At 39.6% G+C, this 17,855-nt stretch overlaps 1 protein-coding gene across 7 annotated transcripts in view; it reads right to left on the reverse strand.

The window, feature by feature from the left end:
• The window catches only part of CSNK1G1 (casein kinase 1 gamma 1), a 159,547-nt gene that overhangs the window by 19,301 nt on the left and 122,391 nt on the right, over positions 1 to 17,855 (reverse strand). For 5 of the 7 annotated variants that reach the window (XM_049905178.1, XM_049905175.1, XM_049905177.1 and 2 more), the window contains 4 exons: positions 16,639 to 16,723; positions 16,216 to 16,364; positions 15,460 to 15,567; positions 3,953 to 4,063 (listed from right to left, as the gene is read on the reverse strand). In XM_049905178.1, coding sequence (XP_049761135.1) covers positions 3,953 to 4,063; positions 15,460 to 15,567; positions 16,216 to 16,364; positions 16,639 to 16,723 — 453 coding nt within the window. The remainder of the gene's footprint in view (positions 1 to 3,952; positions 4,064 to 15,459; positions 15,568 to 16,215; positions 16,365 to 16,638; positions 16,724 to 17,855) is intronic. The other 2 variants (XM_049905179.1, XM_049905176.1) reach the window with 1 other exon arrangement.

A 17,855-nucleotide genomic window follows, 5' to 3' on the forward strand; every position in this document is an offset into this window, starting at 1 on the left:
AATTATTTTGTAACTTGCTTTTTTCATAACACATCTTGGACATTTTCTCATAACACCAGAGATCTCTCTGCACTGTAAGAAAACATAGTATGTTTAATGATTAGTGAATGCTGAACTAATGAACGTATAAAAACCAACCCACTGCCGTCAAGTCGATTATAACTCGCAGCGACCCTACAGGACAGAGTAGAACTGCCCCATAGAGATTCCAAGGAGCGCCTGGTGGATTCAAACTGCTGATCTTTTGGTTAGCAGCTGTAGCTCTTAACCACTATGCCACCAGGGTTTCCAATGGACATATAGTTGCCCTGAATTACAAATGAGCTGCCAATGAACATTCTAGAACTGCATTCTCCAAGAACAGTAGTCACTGCCCACATGCGGCTACCAAGCACTTGAAATGTGGCGAGTCCAAACTGAGATGTTCTCTAAGTGTAAAACAGGCACCAGACTTCGAAGACTCAGTAAAAAATAAAAGAATGTGAAGTACCTCACTAATAATTTTTTATATTGGTTACATGGTGAAATATTTTAGACATATTGGGTCAAATAAAATATATTATTAAAATTAGTTTTACTTATTTCTTTTTACATATTGATGTGGCTACTAGAAAATTTAAAATGACAGATGTTGCTCGTATTAGATTACTATTGGATAGCTGTGTTCTAGAAAATATATTTTTAGGTATCTTTGAGTTTCTGAAGTACATTTATCTGAAACTGGATTCAATGGATCCAAAAGTGCAAGTACTTAAGATTTCAGAAGATACTGCCAAATTACCCTCTAAAATAGCTGCTCTAGTTTGCTTTTCACCAATGGTGTATAGATAGGCCAGACAACGCTAACATTACTCAATTTTTTAAATATTGCTAATGTGATAGGCAAAACTGATGTAGTTTAAACATATTTTGAGGTTTCTATTTTTATCAGAGTTATACGTACACACTGTGTAAAGAATAAAATATTTCTAAAAGAATTAACAGGAAAAACAGTAGCCTCTTTATTCTACTCCACCATTTCTCTGTTATAGCTGATTCTTTTTTTTTTTAATCTTCATATCGCCGAATAACACGCATCTTGAATTTTCATTTTTAGGCATTACATTAATAGGCATAACCTTTTGCAACCTTCTATTCTCCCAGTATAGTCTGTACTGTAATCTGGGCTAGGTTAATTCTTGGTGTTGACATGATTATGACTATTAAAAGGTATTCACTGCTGAGCCATGGAGTATACCATAGTTCTCTTTTCTTCCCTATACAATTTATTATTTTCCTTGGAGTTAACCATTATCTTATAAATTTTATTTTTACTTGGTTTTTTATATATTAATTGGTAGTCGCTAATTCTACCCAATCTTTCTGCCACTGTTCTAAGTTGTTTCTCTCAAGATGCTTTGACATCAGCAGTGCCCTACAGAGTTAAATCATTTTGGTGCAATCGCTCTCAGAGCCTCCTGGCCACCTCTGTTCAGGACAGGCTGCCCTCTTCTCCTGCTGTACTGCTGTCATTTTGGGATCTTCTAACTTTACTACTTGGGACTCGACTCCTTTTGCTTCTTCCCTGTGTTGGATCTCCTATTTCCTGGATCCCATATATTCCTCTTTCTTGGTTTACTTGCTCATTTTAGAGTACATCCCCCTGTAGGTTCATAGAAAAGGGTACATGAGAAGTAAAATTTTTGAGACCACAGATTTTTGAAAACTTCTTTATTATTATTATATACTCACACCAAATTGACAGTTTGGCTAAGTAGATCAAAATAATTTTCTGTCAAAAATATGAACGCACTGTTTATTGCCTTCCAGCTTCCAGTATCGCTGTTCAGAAATTTGAAGCTACATTAATTTCTGACCTTCGCATGTGACTTTTTTCTTTCAGGTAGCTTGAAGGGTCTTCTCTTTGTCCTCAGTGTTCTGAAATTTCACAATGATGCACCTTGCACAGTCCTATTATCCATTATTTCAAACTGGAAACAAGTCCTTGGGTTCTGGGAAAGCAGCTTGTTGATTTCTCCCTTCCACGTTCTCTTTTTTTTCCCTAGAATTCTTAGTGTTTAGAAATTAGACCTCTTAGCCTCTCCTCAAATTAAAAAAAATTTTTTTTGTCCTATTTTTCATCAGTCTCTTTGTTCTACTTTCTGCGGGACTTCCAAACTATTCTATTGAGTTTTTAATTTTTGCTTATTATTTTTTTAATTTCCATGAGCTTTTTTGTTGTTGTTGTTGTTCTCAGAATGTTCCTTTCTTAATAGTACCCTAACTAAACAATTTGTTGGAAGAGAACTACACAGTTGCAATATCTTCTCTTTACCATCTGAGGATATTAATAACCAAGTTTTTTGTTGTTGTTGTTGTTGTTCTTGTTTATTTGCTCTGGTCTCTCTCTTATTAAAGGGTTTACTCAGATGTCTGAAAATCCTTGATTGTTACGTTTAAAAGTGGGGGATTGCAAAGTTAACTGACACTGTGAGTATGGGTGAAACCTGTCAACTATGGGTCTCATTGTAGGATGATCCCGCCAGGCCATTTCATTGGGGAAACCCTGCTGTCCATATTCTCAGATATTTTTTTTTTGAGCTAGTCAGGTTTCTCAGCATGGACTCTTTCAATCTCCTGCCTAGAAGGAACAGACTTGGCTATCAGCATTCTGAAACTCTAAATGGGGAAAGGCCCATCAGGGTGCACAGATTCACTTAATTTTCCTGTTTTGAGTATATTACTCTGCCCTCAACTATGTCCAGACACCTTAAATTTTCCCCTCTCCAGATAATAAAACTTCACTCTTTGTTGGGAAAGGGGAGAGGATTTAGGGTTCTACTGCTTCTTCAACAGGCTTTCAACCTATCTTCCCTATTTTAGCACAGGCCCATCCCCACCCACTTCCACTTACAGAATGCCAGCTCCTGAGCCTGTTGAGGACACCTCAGTGTAAATAGGCTTAATTCTCAGCTTTTTTCCTCTACCGATCCAGACTGAGTTTTCATGGGACTGCTGAGTCTTTTAGTAATTGTCCGTCTGCTTTCCAGTTTTCAAAATTTAGTTGCTGTTACCTCCTCTTCTGTTTCCTTCATGCTTATATGGATTTATATATATATATGTTTTAATCCCTTTACCACTCTTTCAGTGCTGTTTCAGGAGGGGTGAAAACAGATGCTCCTACGAGGTTTGTACAGGGCTGAAGCTGTCTCCTAACTTCCAGTGAATTGCTCCTTGTAAGAGCATATCCTAGACGATCAAACCAGTCAGGCTGCACGTCTGCATGCACAAGACCTGGCTGCCTCTTTAGGAGCATTTACATTTAGTAGCTGTGGGTTCACTTGTGTGCCTCAACTGCTGTTACAAATTACCAGTATGAAAAAAATATTTAGGTTTAGATTATTAAAACAGTCAAACATAAGAAAAGTTAAGAGACACATTCCAGATAACTCAAATGCAATCAAAAGTAATTCTCCGAGACCAGACTTATTCTAGAGAGGCGGAAAAAAAAAGTCCAACTTTTTAGTACCCGCTCAAGAAACAGATGACTTGTACCAGCTAACATTCTCGTCTCACCGTGCTCTAAGGCATGTATCACAGAATGAGCTAATACATAATCCTCTATCCAAAAAATACTTCTTTTCTACCTTTCAGGTTTTCACAGTTCACAGACTTGACACTAATACACTTCTACCTCGATGTTATTTTTATGGTCCATCGAGAGCGGGTCTAGGTTGTAGAACTAAGTTAATGAGAAATCATACAGATTAGTCAGTGATAACAACTAGCAATCATCTCCACAAGTGACTTTTATGCAATTTCACCTAAGCAGGAAACAGCACACAGACACTAAGTTAATGATAGAAGCAGCTCACTTTTGCTCTAAGTTTCCATTCTAAAGGAACGAAAGTTTCAGAAACAAGCCAGCATTCTACCAGCCAAGCTGGGAAGGCCAGAAAAAGGCAGTGAGTACCTGCACTGAACCCCCATGGCGGTCTGCAGCCAAGTGAGACGTCAGGTACGAGGCATTGGTCTGCCGGCTGTGCTGGACTTCCCACTCTCCTCGGCGCTCGGACGATGCAGTCTGCTCAGGCATTAGGAAGCATGAGAGCAAGATACGGAAGGGAAGGTGAAGCAACAGCAAGCAACAACAAAATCAAATACATTAGTGTCCATGAGGTTTCGTTTTTGTTTTGGATTTTAAACTAAGAACTGCTGCAAAGCACTAAGAAAAAGTTAGCTTGGCTACATTCATTTCAGCCTGAGCAGCCAGCATGTGACAGTCTACAGAGCACAGCATCCTCACCCAGACGCAGAAAAACAATGATCACCAAAAAAGGAAAAAAACAAAAAACCGCAGGAAAGCTGGAATCACCTTTTAAGCTTCCTTATTAGTCAATTTCAGTGGCCACTAAGCAGATCAAATTCAGAATGCTAAGACTGCTGGACAGAGAAACAGTCAGGCTTAGAAATCATTTCATGGCATAAAGATCTATCTGAATAAAGACAGTCGTAAATACTGAAAATTCCTAGTGTTAGGAATTGAGATAGCGTGCCTTGCCTTAAACAGAAAGCATATTGCTCTCAACAATACCATCTCCATGCAGCTTTCTACTGAGATAAAATAAGCAGGGGCAGCGACTAGAATATGCTTTCTTCCCTAACAGAATGAACAAAATATCTCTTCAGAAGCAGGTTCACATGCCAAGAATATGAAAAGATGGAAGAAAAAATAAAACTACAATGTTTTCCTGATTCATTTGGCTAACAGTCTCTTGTCTAGAATTAGAAAAACTTTAATTGAGATGACTACTATTAATTATTTTCTTCTAGAAAGCAAAAGGTAGATCTTTCCCAGCAAAAGGAGGGCCTTCAATTCCAAGCTTCTCTGGGCTCTGCTTTTACCTTTGCTGTCCCTCAGGGTTCTCTTCACTCCTTGCCCTCGTGTTTAGATTTCACACTATTCTGGTCTTGCTCACATGTGATTTTTTTCTGAAGAATCTGTGCCTCTTCCCCTGTGCCAGATGGCTGAGGTGGTGTTAATACCATGATGCTCAGCTGTAACAGCCCTAAGGCTCTACAAAAATGAGAAATGAGTAGCTGGAGAGGCAGCAATGAGGGATTAGTAAATCAAATTTTAATTGCTGCTGATATAAACAGCAGCAGGGGTTGGGATGCGACATTGCTGCTCTGCATGAAAGCCAGTAAGGATGCTGTAAATTGTAGAAATGCTCACAGGCACAAACGCTGTATTCTGTAAAAAAGAGGGTGAGGAAATAACAGTTTCAGGCTCTATATTCATCCTTCCCTTGTATATCTCATCAACAAGGGCTGTTTAAAGCTCACCCATAAGTCACTATAATATGAAGAGGCTTTTCCCATTAAAAAGAATCTTCTACAGCAACTACAATTTACTCATCTTCTTTATTAATGATTGTGAAGCCACACGGGTAACAGGCCTTCTAAAGAATCCTGCCAGGTTTTCCCTGATATTCAGGGAATGAACATAGTGCACAAGAAGGCAGCTGTATCAATTCCCTTGCTATGGAATCTTATAAAAGAGGGATTTGGTTTTATACTCCTAGTTGCATAAGCCATTTAGTGTTGTTCTGAGTCCTATGGTACATATTTGATGCAACTGCTTCTCTCGTGAATGTTGCCTGTTTTGCATTTGCTTTTAAGGCAGACGAAATTGACAATGGCAGGCCATGGACATAAAATGCTCACATGCTGTTAAACTGCAAGGTTAAAGAAGCTCCAGACAGCTGAAATAGACTTTTTTTTTTTTTTAAATACACGTCAGAACTCTGGTTTGATGCTACTGTCTGATTCATAGGGCAGTGTACTTGTTTATACTCAAACTAAATAATTTGTTGGAAGAATTAAGATTTCAGTTTAAATGAAAATAACAAGACATTTTTCAAAGGTCAAAAAGCTACACTCTATATCCATCCTCAAAGCAATGTGTTATTTACATTTTAAAGAGAGAAAAATAATGTGAACATTCCAGATTGCTTCATGAACGCTTATGCCATGACAAGAGAACATACCACACCATACCATGGGCCTCCAGTGCTGTCTCCATCCACTGAAAGCAGCAAAACCAAGCGACAGAGGTGAATCTGAGGGCTGCTGGCTTATTACTTTGGGAACTACCTTTAATCAAAATGCAAACTCTAGGGCTACTCTCTTCTGAAATTTGAGGGCTTGAACTAGTATCTACAGGCTGATGTAACAGATGAGGCTATTTGCGAGCTTTGGAAAGTGACTTAGTGTCTAGGAACTAGAGACACCAAAGAATGTTGACACCTGCATTCTGCCAGTATGATTTCCCCTGAAAGGCATTCCGTGCGCAGGCATTATGATTAGGGATGATCAGATGCTGGTATTAAAAAAGGCCACAGATAACTAGTTATACCAACCAAACCAGTAGAGAACAGTGTGTAAACCCTTTATTCTTAAAGATCACTCATGCACACACATCCCTCTAAAAGGCAATCATGAATGTTCGAGGGTAGGAGAGTCATTTAGCAAAGCAATTGCTCTCATTACTTGAAAGGCAAAGGTCCACACGAAGTGTTTAAGTCCCCAAAGGCAGGAGCAGGAATCTCAAGTAGTGGTGACTCCTTGGGGGAATACTTTAAAATCTTCAGTTGTGATAGCATTACCTGCATGGATATGCTTGGTTTACTATGCAGCTGGTGTATGTGGAAAACAAGACAGTATCAATCCAGCATAGTACATCAAAAGCAAAGCCAAAAACAAAATACTTAGGAGAATATATAGAAATTGGTGAAAACCATCACCTGTATTTATGGCAGAAGAAACAAATCTCTCCCAGAAATTATTTAGCAGCGATTGATTAATGGACAGACATTCTGGAGTCCTGGTGACACAGTGGTTAAAGCGCTCAGCCGCTAACCAAAAGAACGGTGGTTTGAACCCACCAGCTGCTCCAAGGGAGAAAGATGTGGCTGCCTGCTTTCGTAAAGATTTACAGCCTGGTCTACAAATACACCCTATGGGGCAGTTCTACCCTGTCCTATAGGGTTGCTATGAATCAGAATTGAGTCTACGGCAATGGGTTTTTTGGTTTAATGGACAGACAGTGAGGAGATCTACACTGACACAAAGTAAGCAAAACACAGTCTGAAAATGTCTCAGATGCCACCCCGTCTGTGGCTTAAATATTACTTCGAGTTCTTATTGGAGACAAAGCTACTGTTCTGAAGCAAAATGAAAGCAAACATCTTTCTCTTGTCCTAACAACAAGAACAAAAAAACCCACCAACTCCTATTCTTCGTATAAAGCTAATTATGAAAAATTAATTTTGATAACATTTAAAAAGCTTTATCTACTTCAGTTTATGGCTCCCAAAATACCTTAAAAGGCTGCCATCTATACAGAACATTTTGTCTTCTAATGCTGGTCCTTTAGGCCTCATTATTTGTCTTCAACTATAATTAGCAAGAATAGAAACTGAATAGTACCAAAAAAGTCAGCAACAAATATATTAGATTCCATTCTGTCTTATTATACTTCCAAGATAAAGTTTTCTTTTTTGATGTGGTAAGGGTGAGATGGAGGAAGAAAGAATGGGGCAGGAAGAGCAGTGAAGGAATTATCTTAAGCTTTTTTTGTATATTAAGTTTTGGCAGATATGAAATGAAAAAAAGCTGGCAAAGTTATTAAAAGTGTATACTTAAAATAAAATTTAAAAACTCCTATGAAGGTCATGAAATAGAACCAATTTTCCTGTGCCAGACAAGGGTTATTCCATGCAACTTGTCATGTGTGCAAACAGTGACTTCCTGTATTCTACAAATTTGGTCAACACGGGGACGCTTAAAAATCACGGACAAAAACCTAGAAGAGATTATTCCCAGGCTTAAGACTATACGGGCCCACAGAGATAGTAGCATCGATTCTGTGACGTTCTTAGAAAAATCACAGGGACCATCCTAGGGGTTCACAACCCTTTACTCAAGTCCGGCCCTATGCTCACTCAACATGGTATAAGACACCTCCCTAGGGGACTGTGATTTTTCTAGGTAGGATTAACCCAGAATCACCAAGTCTTTTCTTACAAGGAAATGTCTCAGAGCGCAGAGCAGGTGCTGAAATCCAAAGAGGACTGCAGTGTACAATCATGCTAGTATTCCCAAGGTCTACTTCCGACTTCAAGTTTGCTCATTAGAAACACCCGTTGCTGTCAGGTTGATTCTGACTCATACCAACCCTATAGGACAGAGTAGAATTGCCCCATAGAGTTTCCAAGGAACAGTGGCTGGAATCGAACTGCTGACCTTTTGATTAGCAGCCCATCTCTTAACCATAGCGCCACCAGGGCTCCAAGTCTGCTCACAGGCAGAGGGAAACCAATGTTCTGACTTTTCTGAAAAGCCAAGGATGCATGTGGGAAACAAGTAAAATTTATGCCTGAAGACAAATGTTCAGAATTAGATGGGTAAGTGAGTCAGGACTATAGCACCCCGGTAAAATACTAAATTAGGTGTACATTTTGGCTAAAAAGGTCTTTAGATCATGTATATAGCTTTATCAATTTTTTTTTTTTTTAAAGAAAAAGATAGTAAAATTTCCATCTTATTCCAGGAATACTAGCCAACAGAACAAAATATTGACGAATGCACAGGTTTAAGAAAGCTTTTAATGTGGCATAGAGAATTAAAAGCAGAGGAGTACAGGTGAAGAAGCTAAGTTTATAATTGCTTGTTTCAAGATCTCCGTCAGAGTTAAGGTCCCAGAAATGAGGGAGAGCCCTACCCTGCGCTGAGCTCTATGCTGGAGGGTGGCCAGGGCAGGTGTACAATCTCTGTTATGCCTGAGTTCCTGCTAGACAGCAGACAGCATGTTAGGAAATTACACGCAGGACAGGAGGAGGCAAGTTATCTCTGAGCAAATTGCCCCTTAAACAAGCAAATCCTGAACCTTCTGAGAACTAAGAGGTACTCTGTAAAAGGAAGAGGAATGGAGTATTAATCAGTTTTTGGTTTTCTAAGGCTACTGAAACTTTTTTTTTTTTTAATTAAGATATTCATTTCATGATTATCTCTGGCAATCTTGGCTATTGAGCAATCTGGCCTAGTCTCCCCTCCGGAAGAACTATAGTCATAAGAAGATTTATTTAGCAAGCATGAGAGTACTAAACCACACATACTGCTCTAAGGCTATATACTCCTTACAACTGTTTCCCTGGAGTCTAGATACATACAAACAACGAACAAATAAAGAAATCCAGAACTATTTTTACTGGGGCCAGATCTACTTCAGAACTCATGATGATGACTCCTAAGTTTTATTGTTTACTGTGTGTCTACAAGGTGCTAAGTTGGCTTAAATATGGTTTTTCTGGAAGGATAAGAGATCGGCTTCACTGATTTTTGATTCGTTTTTTCCTCCTCAGTTGAATTGGAGAATTTGCAAGGAACAGTCCATCAAGTAGAAAATTACAAAGAATAAACTCTTTCCGTTAAACATGCTGTGCATACAAAAACTCAAAAAGAATGAGTAATATTTTGGGATTCAATATGACCATGGACAGGATTCTATGTCTGGTAGCGTTTAAGAACTCTTGATAGCCATCGTGACTCTTTCTAACCTCAAAACAGGATCTGTTCTTCCTAACCGTACACGCCAAGTAGCCCTCTTTCATATATCATAGAAAACCTACCAAATAGGGTCAATGGCAGAAAAAGGAAACAACCCGTATATAATCTGCCAAACCATGGTGGTGCATGTCTAGGTAGCATTTCCCCAAGTAAGGACTACCACAAGCTTAGACTTGAAAGTTCCCAAAGTGCAGGAAGGGCGCTCTGGGTGGACATCTTCGTCAGTTACGGTTAAACTTGCAAGTTCCAAAAGAGCAGGAAGGGAGCGCTGTGTGGACATCCTTGGCAGTTACGGTTAGGGTTAGGGTTAGACTTGAAAGTTCCGAAAGAGCAGGAAGGGAGCTCTGCGTGGACGTCCTCAGGAATGCCATTCTGTAACTAGTGTGCTGCATGAGCAACCTGAATAACCCCCCACGGTATGTTACTCTGAGCTCTAATATGAGGTTTGCGGGTACCAGCAGGACTTCCTTCCTGACTGAATTCTAACAGAAAACACTAGAGAAGTTCTGCCAGGTAGAAATTGGAGGAACTGTTAAAATTTTCATCCCCTTCCTGATGGACAGGTAATGCTGACTTCTTTAGAAAGGAATCAGAGCCAGGGCAAGATTTACCATCTCTGTAACTGAGAAAGGACAAAAAGTGAGGGTAAGATGATGGAAAAGATCAACCCAATCAGGATCTTTCTCAATGGATCTAGCTTTTAGGATTATTTATTCCATCCAAGCTCGTGATTTAATTTTACAGTTCTCTAGCTGGGTAAAACTATGTTTGAAAATATTACTCTTAAGCATCTGCTGTTAAAACAGTTTTAAAAGGCAGATCCAAAACAGGTGAGTTTGAATGCAGTTGTTTGGGAACATATTTGGAATTTATTATTGCATCTAGGAACCAAACAATACCCACTTCAATACACCTGCAATCTAGATCAGCAAAGCACAACTTCCCCTAAATATACAGCAAATAGATACTCATCAGAATTTTCTCTGCAGCAAGAGCCCACTGTTTTTGTTTTTTTTTTTAATACTCCTCCCCTTGATGAGACAACCCAGCCCTACTCTGGCCACTAAACAGAGGCTCTTTGTGAGAATAGAAAACAAGCAGGAAGTTTAAAATTTATTTTTCATGAAAAGTTAAATAAAAATCTATATTTAAAATATAGGGGAATTCACTAACTAGATAGTAGAGAAGTATCATCTTAGTGAAGGGGAGGTCAGCACACAATATAGGAGAAGTCATCACAACTGGACTAAAGCAAAAGCTAAGAAGTTTCCTAAACACAATCAATCACTTTGAAGGACAGACTAGCTGGGGCTGGAGTCTGGGGACCATGGTTTTATGGGACATCTAAGTCAACTGGCATTACAAAGTTTAAAAAAATAAAACATCTGATTTCATCTACACCTTCATTTGACAGATTCATTCATCACTCATTTGTTCATTGAAACAAACACACTTATTTACTGAGCACCTGCTATGTGCCAGACATTATTTTAGGTGTTAGGGATACAAGAGTGAACAAACCAGAGAAAACTCTCAGCCTCTACAAGGCTTACATCTGAGAAAGGCAAGGCCCCCAAGAGGCTAAATGTCCTATGATCAAAGTCTTGTGACACGCTGAAACCAAGCTCTGAACACCTCTTCCTTCTCCTCCTACTGTTAAGTGTTTGACTAAACAGTTTGCTAGTCCCCATGCTCATTCCCCCACCACACAGCTGATGGGCAGACAGGTAATACCATCAATGTCATTGCCATGCCCTGATGCCCAAATAACTCTCTAGTTTTGAGAGTCATCTTCTGCCTGTTAAACATCTTTAGCTAGAACTCACTGTTGGTATTTCAAACTCAAGCCGGCTAAGTCAAACTCCAAATAAGTCACTCATAACCCCAACCCTCCCACCTCTAGTAACAGTATCAACTGCCTCCTACTTATCCAGGCTGAAAATCTAACCAACAGCTTGGAATCACCCTTCTCCTTCAACCTGACATACCTGTGGGCTGCCAATTCAGGTATATTATATCCCTATGTCATTTTTCAATTCTATTTCCTTTTCATCTCCACTACTACAAGGTCCATTTAGGCCCCTTTACCTCTTAAAGGAACACACTGTCTTCTTATTGGCCTTAATGTTGGCTGCCAGGCTACTACTACCTTCTGGGCCAAAAAATTTCTAAAGCAAAGTTTTCATCATATCACTCTGCTGTTCAAAACCCTTTAGTCTCTATTCCCTACTGAAATTAAGCACCAACTCTCCAGCCTAGCATTCCAGCAGATCCATTAAATGACTCTAATCTATTTTCCTAGCCTTATGCCCTAGGATACCTTTATTCACACCATATATTCTAGCAAAATGGGACTGGATACAACATGTGCTGTTGTGTACACATGCATCCTTCCTGCTTGGAATGTCTCCTCCATTCCACCTCATTCTTTCAAGGAAATGCAGCCTCTTCCATGAAACTCTTTGTCATGCTCAGACTAGATGAAATTTCTCCTTTCAATCCCTGATGATAGTAATTTGTGACTTAGGCTGCTTACCTGTTCTGCTTGTATGACAGCTGCCTGGCTATCTGGCTTATCTGTTTGTCAGTTCTTGGAGGACAAGGACTCTCTTACTTATCTTGGTACCCCCAAGACATACTTTCACATAGTACGTCCTCAGCTCAGATTTACTGAGGCAAAGTTGCTGAGAAAAGGTCAGCTGTTCTTAAAAGTAAAGTCAATCTCTTTTAATTTCAAGGCAGGAAGGAGAGATTTTATTTTCTTCTTTTGCTGACTTCAACACTTGAAAAGAATTAGTCTAAAGAAATCACACTACTCTCAATTCCTAGAGTCATAAAGGGATATATTTGGCTGCAACTGTTCTTTAAGAAAACCCGGAAGATGGGACAAAAGCAATGAGACCACAGACTAAGACATTGCATAAAGACTGAACGGACACTACAAATCCATTTAACCAGTGCAGAAAGAATTCTACCCAGCAAGGACTCAGGATCCTGCAAGAAAGAGATGTAAAATTTGTGTTAATGTATAGAATTCCAATCCTTTAGTAGCCATGGGATACTAAAAACCCTAAAAAAAAAAAAATCAAAGAGAGACTTTCCAGATTCAACTTCTCAAAAAGAAGCTTATTGCCCTGCAGATGAGATTTTCCCAAATGATTACACACACTCATCTAATGACCTTGCATTTAAAAATTCACTACAGCTCATTTCACTTACCCTAGATGTGAGGTGTGAACTCATTTTCCCCCTGGCAACCCAGGTTTTCCACCACCAACTACTTTTCCTCGTACTTTTAAAACCCATTCAAAACAACAGCATAATTATGAATTTAGTGAAGACAAGGGAAATAAATTACTGATTTTTTTCCTGAAAGAAAAACATACTTTAGTTCTAAGTCTAAAAACGTGAGTGAGCATATGTTGATCGTGACTTCATTACTTAAATTATCTACTTTTTCTTTCCATACCTTTTTTATGTAAAGAAAATTTCTATTATAAAGTAATAAAACCTCATTTTAGAATATTTTGGGGAAAATTACCCACAATTCCACCACTTCCAATATCACCCGTTAATATTTTAGCATTGTATCCTTTTGGTATTTTCTCATTTCACCATCCCCTAAGGGGAAGTCATGGGCATTTATAACTTTGTATCCTGATTTCTTTACATAGCATAAACATTTTCGGGCTGCTACAAGTCTCCCTAAACATTATTTTAAATGGTTACACAATATTCCACTGAATCAATGTATTATAATTTAATTTATTTATTATAACCCAGCTTATTCAGTAAAGGATTTGAGGTGGATACACAACTATTCCCATAACTGGATAGGTGGGTCATTTCTAAACTTTTGCTATGTATGACATTGCAACAGTTTTTATACACATAGCTTAATCTGCACTTTGTGCTGTTTTATTATGATTGATTTCAAGAAGTAAGATTATTCATCAGAGAGGACAGCCACACTGTCAAATTATTTTCTAGAGGATTTGGACCCATTTGCAAAGTCAAAAGCAGTGGATGAACATGTCATTTTACCTGTGCCCTCACTCACCTGCACTGGGGATTAGCCTTTAAAAAGGGGGGTGCAGGTGGGAGAACAATTGCAGAACAATTATCAACAGTCAGATTAGAAGGCTTAGCCAACTACTTTGATTAAAGCATGTAACTATGGGCCCAATTAGCATCAATAGTTTGCTAAGCCCCATCTTTTTGCCTACCTATTCTCTCTTTTATCTACTCCTCAATAAACGGCTTTCCTTTACACATCTGTTTTCTTATCCACCAAGCCACATATTCCGCCAAGAGACCAAAAGTTTGTACTTATTGGCAAATCTATCAATATTAGCATATGTACTGTGTATGTGTGGAGATGTGTGTGTACACGTGTATCCGTATGTACATACACTTCTATATAGTACTCTCAGCCTACGTACATCTCCATCTGTCAGGTGAAATGTGTTTTTATATTTTATTGCAAAAATGTCTGCTGATATAAACGAGAAGGGTCAGGGGTCAGGCAGAACAAGCTAATTTTTAAACCTGTTTATTATTCTTTGCTTATTTATCTAATGGGGTCCCAGTTTTTCTCTTAGCAATACACGTGATTTAAAGATAAAAACCCTTTATCATATTTACTTCCACATAGATTAGCTCTTTTTTTAATGTTGTCAATTTTTTTTTTTTTTTGGATTTCGTCTGTCATGGATTGAATTATGTCCCCCCAAAAATGTGTGTATCAATTTGGCTGGGCCATGATTCCTGGTATCGTATCGTTTTCCTGAATGTTGTAAATCCTGCCTCTATGATGTTAACAAGGGAGGATGGGCGGCAGTTGTGTTAGTGAGGCAGGACTCTATCTACAAGACTGAATTGTGTCTTGAGGTAATTTCTTGATATATAAAAGAAAGAAGCGATCAGAGAGACAGGGAGACCTCATGCCACCAAGAAAGAAGCACTGGAAGCAGAGCACATCCTTTAGACCCAGGGTTCCCACACAGAGAAGCTCCTAGTCTAGGGGAAGACTGACTGACAAGAAAGACCTTTCTCCAGAGCCGACAGAGAGAGAAAGACTTCTCCTGGAGCTGATACCCTGAATTTGGACTTTTAGCCTACTTTCCTGTGAGAAAATAAACTTCTCTTTGTTAAAGCCATCCACCTGTGGTATTTCTGTTACAGTAGCACTAGATAACTAAGACAGCATCCTCTTGTCTGTAGGCTGAGAGATGTCCCTCATCCAGACCGCCAGTTTCCCAAACAATGAGCACTGAAGGAAGACATGGCCTTCTCTGGAGTGGTCCAAAGCAGAGCTAGTTCTTCACTGCAGGTCTGCCTGTGATCTTGGCCAGCTCTAGAATTAACCTGGGCACAGGGACAAGGGGTGGGGCTGGAGGTTTCAGTTCATGCCCAGGTCAGCTGGAAGTCCAGATTACCCACCCTATTTAACCAGTAAGGACCAATGAGAATTGGTGAGAGCTCCAGGTTGGACTGTAAATGAGACCTAAAGTGGGCTACCTGCTGTTCCTATACATCCAGCAGCTCCCAGGGCCTGTGGCAGACTGCCTCAGGTCCTAACTCAAGAGATAGTCCCCACATCAGACAACCAACTCTGACAGGACCAGATTTTCTTGAGCGGATGCTTCATATAAGGCACCTGGCTACATCTCAGTGCTATTATGCATGTCCTAAGGGATGTTAGAATGTTAGATCACACCAGTCAGAAATGGTAAGCTTTTTGTCTTTCATTTCAGTACATACACTTAAGCAGAAAAGCTGGAGAATCTGGGTTTTAATAATAGCCATAAAGGGGAGGAGTGTCTGAAAGAACTGAGGACCAGCACATACCTGATTTCGCAGAGGCTGCTGTTGTGATGGCCGATCCCTGTGTGTGTGGCTTTCTCGAGTTATTGCAGATGCACCAGAATCTACATGAACTGACCCTACCGGGGTAGGCTGGGAAAATAAAACACAAAGTCAAATGAGGAAAACGGGTGCAACACGATGCCTCTGCAAAGGACAACACCATTCTAATTCTAATAGAGTAGTAGTAATTATTGTTTTCAGCTACCAAGGGCAGTTTCAAGTCTTCTTGTCTTCTCAGTTTGCTCATCTGCAAAAGGGAGGCAGCTTGGTCCTCAATAGTTCATTGGAGAGTAGCTTACCTTTGAAAATAAGAAACCATCCTAGAGTGATATCTGTTAGCATGCTCTTGGGCCCTGTGGGCCCCTGACTAGAACAGCAAATCCAAAAGTTCCTTAAGGTGCTGGGTTCCACTCCCAAAGAAACCACGTACCTTCACAGCTTATGTAGCATCTACTTCTGAATCATACAAATGAAATTTTTTTCTAAAAGACTAACTTAAATTCTGGTATCTTAGAACATACAGGTGACAATCTAGAATTACATAAAGGAGTTAGTCCTATTTCCTAACTCTCACGAGAGCAACCCATGGCATTGCTCTGAAAAGGTTGGTAAATGTAAATTATGTCTAGAGTCAAAGGAATGCTTTTTCCAAGGATTGTGGCAGAAAGACTAGCAAGTAAAGGGATGGGGCAATGCAGGTCTGAGGAAGGAGGTGACAAGGTAAAAAGAAGTACTTACAATAGGCCTCCCGACCCAATCATAGACGTAGTCAAAGGTGTAGCCTTTCCTTTCAAAGAGGTCCGTGAAGAGGTTCCGTAAATACTCATAGTCAGGTTTTTCAAAGAAGTCTAATCGCCTGACATATCGAAGGTAGGTTGCCATCTCCTCTGTCAGGAAAGAGGTGAAAGGCCACGGTTACTAGCTGAATGCTTGCCATCAGAACGAGCTCTGGGCCAAGCAAGGGATATCTGTGTCGACTATTTGACAATGATGTTTTCTCTATGGGCCAAATCAAGGGATTACAAACTACCTTGGTCTAAATAATAATAAAAGGAAATGTACATTAGCCAGATAGCACCTTATCTGGAGACATCAGGTCACAGTCCCGATCAACTTTAAAGCTACAGCCACGTTGGCTAAAGTGTCCTTCTAGGGTCCTACCTGGAAAGTTCTCACAGAGAGCTTCGATGGGAGTATTCCGTTTGGTGTCACCAATCTTCTGATATCTCTCTTTTAACGTATCAGCCTGTAGAGAGTGGAGAGGGAAAGAGAACATGATTTGGAAAGAGATGCTAAATATGGAAGGTTCGATATGTTTGGGGACACAATGGTTGTTTCGCTCTAATTTGGCAGGATTTGTTTAATCAATCTCAGTTCTTTTACTCTCTAACACTAACAGGAAAGAAACATAGTAGAGGTGATGTATTTAGAGGCACGCAAAACATCTGCTATGTTCTGGAAAATTTTACTTGCAAATATACTTAGTAGTCTCAGATAAACGGCATCATATTTACTAAGCTAAGGGGCAAGGATAAGAAAATGAACACATGATGTAGCAGTATTTTCAAAACTGCAGAAGCTTAATAATCCTTCCTCGCCACTGGAGTTCAATTGTGACTCAATCTTCCCCCTTAAATCGGTTCTATGAACAGACTGAAAGTGCTGCTAACCTAAGTGGGGGCAGGAATACAGACAACTCTATTACATATTTATCAGGAAGCTGAATAAGAAAAAGAACAAGAAATGAAAAAATGCCTTTCAATAATGTGCTCCTGGAGGAAAAAAATGTTATCTATGATTTCAACATGTCTACCAGACAAGTTTTGTACATCATCAGATCAAAGCAGTCCAAGTCTGGTATGCCCAGGACTGTGGACAGAGGGCTCCTGGACCTTGGACCAACAGTGGGCTCTGAAGGAATTCTTGTGAGCCTTGACCTACCATGCTGTGTTCAGTTTCAAGAATGCTGTTCTGAAGTTGGAAACATTTTAGAGCCAGAACTACCACTAAAATGATCCATACACAGACTGTGAAAAGAGATGTAACAAAAATTCATGCAATTAATTACATGCTAATGAATTGCCTAGCTATATGATGAACAAGTAGGACGTGAAACTATCTTTGAAAGTTGTCAGTATCAACGAGAATCTATATATGATCAGGAGAAGATCATGGAGGCATTATCAGGAGAGGAATTTAAGGGAAAGAAATAAAATCACCCCAAAGGGAAAGGGCAGAAGCCTTGCTTTTCAGGATCATGTCCTAGAAAGCACAGCAAAACGAACCATTTTGCCCTTCTGGAGGCAGAGTGTGTAGAAGTACCCCAAGCTACTGATCACATTTCTTTCTATACGAACACGTCAAAATAAATGAGAGCT

The sequence above is a fragment of the Elephas maximus genome, chromosome 13, assembly GCF_024166365.1.
Source record: "Elephas maximus indicus isolate mEleMax1 chromosome 13, mEleMax1 primary haplotype, whole genome shotgun sequence".
NCBI classification, from domain to species: Eukaryota; Metazoa; Chordata; class Mammalia; order Proboscidea; family Elephantidae; genus Elephas; species Elephas maximus.